The sequence below is a fragment of the Solanum tuberosum genome, unplaced genomic scaffold (assembly GCF_000226075.1).
Source record: "Solanum tuberosum cultivar DM 1-3 516 R44 unplaced genomic scaffold, SolTub_3.0 scf00158, whole genome shotgun sequence".
NCBI classification, from domain to species: domain Eukaryota; kingdom Viridiplantae; phylum Streptophyta; class Magnoliopsida; order Solanales; family Solanaceae; genus Solanum; species Solanum tuberosum.
The window spans coordinates 742,914-751,391 of NW_006239083.1; the positions used below are offsets into that span (position 1 = coordinate 742,914).

Consider the following 8,478-nt stretch of genomic DNA (forward strand, 5'->3'; position numbering starts at 1 on the left):
TAGGCTTGAATGGGTTGAGATTGAACCCAATTCAAATTATCTTGAGCGCAACCCTTAAAATTCTGTGCGGATTGGGCGGGTTACCTATGTTTGGATTCATTTTTGACACCCCTATATGGAAGTCATATCTGGACTTGAGCAGTTCCACTCGACTTTCTACTAGCTAGGTATGGCAATGGGGCGGGGCGGGGCGGGTTGAACTTATAAATCCGGAAATTTTTTAATCCGTCCCGCCCTGCCCCGCATAATAAATTTTTGGGAAAAGGGTTAAAAATGCCCTTAACGTATCCCAAATGGTTCAAAAATGCCCTCCTTCCACTTTTTGGTTTAAAATGCCCTCAACGTTTTTTTAAGGTTTAAAAATGCCCTTTTTTAATAGCCGGCTGACATGGCAAATGCTGAGTCATTAAATTAGACAAATGGCTTCATCTTATTGGTCCACCTATTTTTTTTAAATCCAGCCCAACGACCCGACCCATCTATGCTACAAAAACTCAAACCCACCCACAAACCCGTTTACACATTAACCTAACATATCCTTGAACTCCATTTTAGAATGATTCTCAGCCTTTTTTTTTAGCAGCTGCCGAGGATGGAGGTTTAGGGTTCATGGTATGTTTTTGCTTGAGAATCAAATCTCATTTTGGATAATAAAGCTCTTGATCAGCTTACGATATGACAAAGATGAAGGAGATGAATTGCTCGAGATGTTCTTGAATTTCACCATTTTCGGTGAATATGAACAAAAAGGGGAAATGAGTTACAACCATGTCGAAGAGCCTCTCCATCTTCTTGAAGCATTTAGAACAAGATCGTTATGGATGTAAACCTACAAAGGAAGATGTGAAAAGATGATTCATGCTAGAATTCGATAGAGCTGTGAGTAATAAGCAGACTGTTGTTAAACAAATTTTTTTGGGGTGAAAAGATTGTCTGTATAGTTTTGTTGAATAATGTTCATCTTTACATTGCAAGCTTTTATAATAGCTTAAACTTTGACAGAGGAGGATATGCTTCACTGGTCAAATCTTGATTTCATCTAATGCTGACAGATTCGTTCTTGGATCATACTATTACCAATGGAGCCTCAAAGTCTTGATCAACGTTATATGGCTTACGTGATGTATTATCAGCTGACTGATGAACCTTCCATCACCGAGCAGCCATAAAAGGAGAATTACAAGGAGAACAAAGAACAAAGTGATGGCTGCCTAATTGTTTAAGTTCTCCACAACTTTCAACCATATAACACAATAATACTAAAATAAACTTTTGACAACTAAACCAAATCTACAACTGTCACAATTAAACAATATTGATATTAGAAAGGTAACGCTTTGGAGTCGTTACGATTGTTGTCTAACAACTATTAAGAGTACAAAAATCAGCAAAAGGACTAGTTGTTTGGAGTCATTACGATAGTTGTGTAACAACCATTAAGAGTACAAAAATCAGCAAAAACACTAATTGTTTGGAGTCATTGTTTCATGTTCTCCTTACATAACACTTAAGACAGTAAATACAAAACAAATCCTACATCCCCTTGCCCTCTATAGGCTTAAGTTTGCCAACTTTTCTCTCCCTTGTAGCTTGTAATTGGTTTGAAGTCATTGCTTCTTTCCCTTTCCAAGTTACTTTTTTTGGTGAATATGGAAGGTTGATCGGTATTGATATACCATCGTGATCTCCCTGGAAAGTTATCTTTCTTGTCCCAGTATTTATCTTCTTCAGTCGTTCATGAAGTCTAAAATTACTTTCAGACACCACTTTAGGATATAAAGTAGGGTCTGAATCATGCCCTGCTACAATAGAGGTCTGGCTAGAGATCTGACTTGAACCAGGAACAGGAATGAAGAAACATACACTTTCTTGAGTTGTTTTCTGATTCTGTCAAGGGCACATTATGAGATTCTTGAGAGTTTTCTTCATCTTGGAAGACGTCCTTGTGTTTATCATTAAGCTGCATAAAGAAAAAAAAAATTAAATGATGATCATTAGATACAAAAGGGGAACACATTTATGAAGTTACGATTGTTCCCAATGGACATTTTCTTCTGTTATGATTTGGTTCACCACAATAACCACAAGTCATTAGCATTCCTTTTCTAGAAGCTGACCAAACCCCCTGCCTATTTTTAGCCTCATCCTTCTCTCTTGTTCTCTTCATCTTTGGTCTACCAACCATCTTAGCTAAAGTAGGAGGCTCCATGGCATGGTGCGGCTCCATCTTCCAAAAAATTTCACCTCTACCAGGTTCGATCTTGTGCTTATATACCATCAAATATGCTTCCTTAGAATACCACCAGTGTATTTCAGCAATAGGGTCAATTTTTTTATGGATAAATGCTTTGATGGCATGAGGACATGGTATTCCAGATAAGTCCCATACTCTGCATGAGCATCTTTTAAGTTCTATATTGATTGTATGCCTATCCACACCTTCGGTCACTTCATATCCACAACCCCCATTAAACTCAACCTTACATCGTTGGGCAATGATCTTGTAGTCATTAAAGAGATGCGTTGCATGTGGTGAAAACTCATTCTTCCAACTTTTAACTTCGGCCTCATGCTTCCTTAACATGATCATTACCTATACAACAATAATCGAAAACAAAAAAATGAACCAGCTAATGTTGCACGAACTGAAAAAACAGAAATTTAAAACACCTTAAAACAAATATCTAAAATTCTGATTATTACTCTAAACTAGCAGTTTGATTTAAAGTAGATTAAAAGCGCGATCAAATGGATTAATTTTTCATCATAAACGCTACTGGAATCAAAATGATAACACTTTTAACACTTGTTATAACTCAAGTTAAAAACTTTTTCAGTAGCTTTAAACACTTTTTCCTCTTCAAGTTAGAACTTATTCCAATAGCTTAATACATAAATCTAAAAGAATTAACACTTGTTCATATCAAATATTATGGAATTTAAAAAGGTAAGATTTTCTAACCTTCACCCTTATTTCTTCAAGCATCTTTATGATTGGTTTTTGTCTGGCCTCTACAATCCATGAGTTGAAGGACTCCGTGAAGTTGTTGTCAACCATGAAATTTTTGCATTTGGTGTCAAAATATGCTCTACACCATTTTTCTGGTGGATAGCTCACCAAGGACTTAGCAGCCTTCTTATTCAACTCACCCATTTTTGTCAGCTGATCTTTGAACTCCTCCTCATATGTACTCCACGCACACCACCAAAGAAGCTTTTTCAACTCCCCACTTCTGTAATTTTTGCTCCAATTAGTTTCAATATGCCTAACACACCATCGATGATTTGCTTGTGGGCATACATTAGTAACAGCATTCAATAAACCCTTCAAAAACATAAATTCAGATTAGTTGCAGAATAATGTACATGAAAACTAGCTAAGAAAAGATGAAATGAACTTAAAGTAAAGATACCTTTTGCATATCTGATATAAAAGTGACATTTTCACCCGACTTTAAATCCAAAGAATGTTTCAGCAGCTCTAGAAACCAGTTCCAAGTTCTTTTAGTTTCTTTATCTACTATGGCCCAAGCAAGTGGATAGAAATGGTTACTCGAATCTTGTCCCATTGCGACCAACATTATTCCCTTACTTTTTCCTTTTAAAAAGGTGCCATCTAGCCCTATAAAAGGTCGCAAACCTCCTTTCCAGCCTTCCTTTAATGCCTGAAAGCATATATACAGCCTTAAAAATCTTCTTTTGCCTTCTTCCATAGCATCTCTTGACAAATTGATCACTACATCAGTTCCTGGATTACTCATCCTCAATTCTTGTGCGTATGCCTCCAACTTGTTATAATCATCCGCGTAACTACCATCTAATTTGTTTAAGACAAGCCTCTTTACTCTTTTCAATTTTGACTCATTCACATCAAGATCCAAAACAGAATCCAAGTGCTCCTTCATGTCTTTAATCTTTAATGCAGGATTATTCTGAACTTTCTTCTTAAAATATTGAGATAAAATCCCAGCTTTAGCTCTCCTGTTCTCAGAAGTCTCATAACATGTGTGTTCTTGATTTAAGGTCTTGATCTTAAAACCTTGATCTCTCTCATCCTTGTAAATCGAGCATCGAAAGGGACAATCAAGAACACAACAATAAGTAACTCTACCTTTGTCACTTTTCTTTACTCTAATATCCCTCTTATTTGCAACAGCATAGAAGTCTATAACTTGTTTAGCTTCCTTGAGATTGCTAAAGGTCATACCATACTCCAAATCCTTGTACTTGTCTAATTTTTCATTGATATCAAGTTCTTTTTGCTTTTTATAACTCTCCAACTCTTCACTATCGTATTCGCTAGACACAGTTTCACTATTTTCCTCTTCCTCACTACTATCACAATATGTTCCAACTTCTATAACATTGTCACATTTATGGTAATGAATGATGTTTGGAACTAACCCAAGCTCCTCTTCATAGTTATCTACTGCAAAAAAGTTCACTACCTTGAAATTGTCAGATAATAAATTCTGAAGAGTTCTAATGCCTTCATCCCCTTCGATCACATAGAAACCACCAGATGGGGCTGTAAATAGAAGCTGTCGTACTTCACTAAAAGCTAATTTTTCTTTAAATTCTCGACATACATCAATGTAAGACAGCAAGTCAACTTCGTAACCTCTCCATACGTGAATCAATTTTTTATGGTATACCAGTTGTGGTTTTCGAAACCATTGTCCCCCATAATTAAAAATCAGATCAACATGTTCAACCATTCTTGAATCGAGTCAATATGCAACACAACAAAAAAAGAAGAGAGCCCACATCAGACAATACTCAGTGTAATAAAATATAAAATATAATATGTATAAATAAAGCATATCATCGAGAAAAGACATGGACCCCCACTAGCAGTTAAAAACTCTAAATTAATGAAGACGGAGACAAATAAAAGAAAAGGGACATGGACCACTGCAACTAACACAATATAAACAAAGCATAAAAAGATTCAAAATACATGATTTTTAACATATACTCAAATACTCTGTAATGTAAAAGAGCAAAACATTACCTTAGTCAACTGAAGAACAAATTGAAGGTGTTGTGATTTGCAACCCTAAACCTTCATCCTCGGCGGCTGCTAAAAAAAAGGCTGAGAATCATGCTAAAATGGAGTTCAAGGATATGTTAGGTTAATGTGTAAACGGGTTTGTGGGTGGGTTTGAGTTTTTGTAGCATAGATGGGTCGGGTCGTTGGGCTGGATTTAAAAAAAATAGGTGGACCAATAAGATGAAGCCATTTGTCTAATTTAATGACTCAGCATTTGCCATGTCAGCCGACTGTTAAAAAAGGGCATTTTTAAACCTTAAAAAAACGTTGAGGGCATTTTTAAACCAAAAGGTGGAAGGAGGGCATTTTTGAACCATTTGGGATACGTTAAGGGCATTTTTAACCCTTTTCTCTAAATTTTTCATTTTCAACCTGCCTTCACTCCGCTCCGCATAGACCGTTCCACATAAATATTAAGGGCATTTTTAACCCTTTTCCCTTAAATTTATAATTGAAAGGTAATTATAATTGAATAACTTTATTTATTACTAATTATGGGCTAATAAAACATTTCATATCAAATATATCTAGAGTCGACTGAAAATGATCAAATATATATGCTCATATGTTGCAACAGATGAAGCATCCATTGCAACAAGTGAGCATATATGCTTGATTATTTCCAATGGATGGGTCATCTATTGCAACATGTAATACATATTAGACATTTGTTGTAACAGATTCCTATAATTGTTGCAACAGATGATCATATTTATTTGAGTATTTTCAACAGATGGGTTATCTATTGCAACAAATAATGCAATAATATATAATGTATCTAATACAAAATATACAAAGTTTGTTGCAATAGATGAGCATAACTAATATATTTTATATAATAAATATGAACACAATTAACCAAAATGAGTTAAAATTATAAGATTCATAACTAAGTACAAAATAGTTATTTCACTATTACAATAATTATGGAGCATTTTGAATCGGGCATGTTGTTCTCTGGTGTCCAATTTAGTCCACAATATCTAATGATTGAGTTCACAAAATCATTATACAAAATATCCCTTTGGACGGTCATCAATATTGACTCTGACATGTCACCATCTTTCCAACGCCAGATAAATCGATTGTTCTTCTCAATCCATTCACCATAACAATCAATAACTATTATTATTGATTCTTCCATTAATGGTACCCAAAGGAATTTATTAAAAATATTTAATAATGATTGTATAGTAAAGTTGAGTGGCTATATACAATTAAAATCATATGCACAATTATTGTCCCAACAAGTCAATCATCTATTGCAACAAGTAGATCATCAGTTGCAGCAGATGATTCACATGTAAGTCTATTGTTGAAACAAATGAGTCATCTGTTGCAACATATGACTTACCTGTTTGGACAAATTTCTGGTTTTGTCCTAGTTTAGCTTGGTACTGTAACATGTATCCAACGGGTAAGCTATCTGTTGCAACATATGAGTCGTCTGGTGCAGCAGATGACTCATATGTTGCAATAAATGACTTATCTGTTGTGACAAGCTTCTGGTTTTTTTTTAGCTTGGCCTGATACTATAATATATATCCAACAGGTAATCCATCTGTTGCAACAGATGACTCATCGATTGCAATAAATGACTTATTTGTTGGGACAAACTTCTGGTTCAGTCCCAGCTTGACATGGTACTGTAATATGTATCCAACATGTAATCTATCTGTTGCAACATGTGACTTACCTGTTGAGTACGCGACTGTAAATTTTTTAAGAAACACTCAAATTACCAAAATGAAATATTAGAGTAAAAATCATTAGTTTACTTACCAAAATCACCTATGAATTAGCCCAATGATATATGAATGAAAATTGGTCTAAAAGCAGCAGTATTATGTGAATATCAACTGAAGAAAAAAAAGATGAACAACCAGAAGAAGATGGTGATGAACAAGAAGAAAGAATAATGATGGAGAAGAAGAATCAAGAAGAAGAGTAGCAACAATGGTCCCCAACAATGGAAGAATAAGCAAGAGAGAAAAAGGGAAAAAAAGTGAGCCATTGGTACCCTCTTTTTTCCCCTCAATTTCTTATTATTTAGAATTTTATATAAGATGGACTAAAGTGTAAAATAAAAAACTTAGGGATAGAAAATTCAACCCCTTAATTTTAATTTAAAAATTATCACCCCTACTCAATAATTAAACTTGAGTCACCAATCCTTAATTTTGAAACTTTTCTATAACCCTTAATTCATTGTTCCACTTGTAATGAATATTTGTTTTATTATATTTGATTATAGTTTTTTAAAAAATAGATAAAAAGATCAAATAAGTAAATGATTTGTATACAAGGTGGCGTTGAATGCAAATACGAAAAAAAGAGAATGAAATAATAAACGGTATTTTTTTGTTAATAGAATTTAAAAGATTAATTATTACTAAAAATATATTAGGTTATACATGTGCAAAACACATACATTAAATTATTTTTTAAAAAGACTACAACAATAACATCCCAATATAGTCTCAAAAAGTCGGGTCTAGGAAGAAGAGAATGTACAGAGATTTTACTTTACCTCAGAGGTGTGGTAAGAGGTTGGTGTGGTAAGAGGTTGTTTCTGATAGACCCTCGGCTCAAGACAAAAATGGTCTAGAAAAAGGCGTAATGAAAATACAAGATAATTGATAATAGCAAAAACAACAGATTCTAGCTGAACAATACTACAATTAAATTGCATAAAACGACATATATTAACAAAATCGAAGAACAAGGAAACTACAAGCGTAGTACTAAGACTACTAATAAGAGCATAATGTAATGGACTCCTACCTACTAGTATGAATGTACTTCTATCTTTAAACCTTCTACCTTAATTTGTGTCCTCCAGGCCTTTATATTTAAGGTCATGTCTTCAGTAAATTTTAATAGTGTCAAGTTTTGTTTTTTTTATCCCCTCTCTCTGATACTTTTTTTGTATACCTCTCCTAAACTCATCTACAACCAACTGCTCTCACTTTCACATCGGGGATTCGTGCAACTCCTTATAACTGCCTAAAGCATCTCAACTTCGCTTCCTGTATCTTGTCTTCTATCAAAGTCACTCCCATCTTGTCTCAGATATTCTCATTTTAATCAAATCGCTTATAGTATATCCTCTCATCTATCACAACATCCTCATTTTTGCCACTTTTATTTATTGAATGTGAGAGTTCTTGATTGGCCAACAATCCACCCCATAAACGCAGTTCATCTAACCACCACTTGATGGAATTTACCTTTAAGATTAGGTGACACCTTCTTATCACATAAGACTCTGGAAACTACGCCTCCACTTCCTCAATCCTGCACCAATACGGAGGGGTGTTACTTGTTAATCTCTCTATTTCCCTAGATAATACATCCAAGATACTTGAAACTAGCTATCTTTTGGATGACTAGTGTATTAAGCCTCACTTTTCCACATCAGCCTC

At 34.6% G+C, this 8,478-nt stretch overlaps 1 protein-coding gene across 1 annotated transcript; it reads right to left on the minus strand.

Annotated features, from left to right (window-relative positions):
• Positions 1 to 1,819: 1,819 nt before the first annotated feature.
• Positions 1,820 to 4,718, minus strand: LOC107061689 (uncharacterized). Its single transcript, XM_015311397.1, has 4 exons — positions 3,414 to 4,718; positions 2,963 to 3,325; positions 2,030 to 2,593; positions 1,820 to 1,960 (listed from the first exon to the last, which is right to left on the minus strand). The coding sequence occupies exons 1-4, from the start codon at positions 4,716 to 4,718 to the stop codon at positions 1,820 to 1,822; spliced, it is 2,373 nt and encodes a 790-aa protein (XP_015166883.1).
• Between the last annotated feature and the right edge of the window lie 3,760 nt (positions 4,719 to 8,478).

What these genes read in the sequence shown, in the direction of transcription:
- LOC107061689 (XM_015311397.1), bottom strand. Translation starts at nt 4,718, where the DNA reads ATGGTTGAACATGTTGATCTGATTTTTAATTATGGGGGACAATGGTTT. An exon ending in TTGAAGAAATAAGGGTGAAG is followed by an intron (nt 2,594 to 2,962) that starts GTTAGAAAATCT and finishes ATTGTTGTATAG; the next exon opens with GTAATGATCATGTTAAGGAA. An exon ending in AATGTCCATTGGGAACAATC is followed by an intron (nt 1,961 to 2,029) that starts GTAACTTCATAA and finishes TTCTTTATGCAG; the next exon opens with CTTAATGATAAACACAAGGA.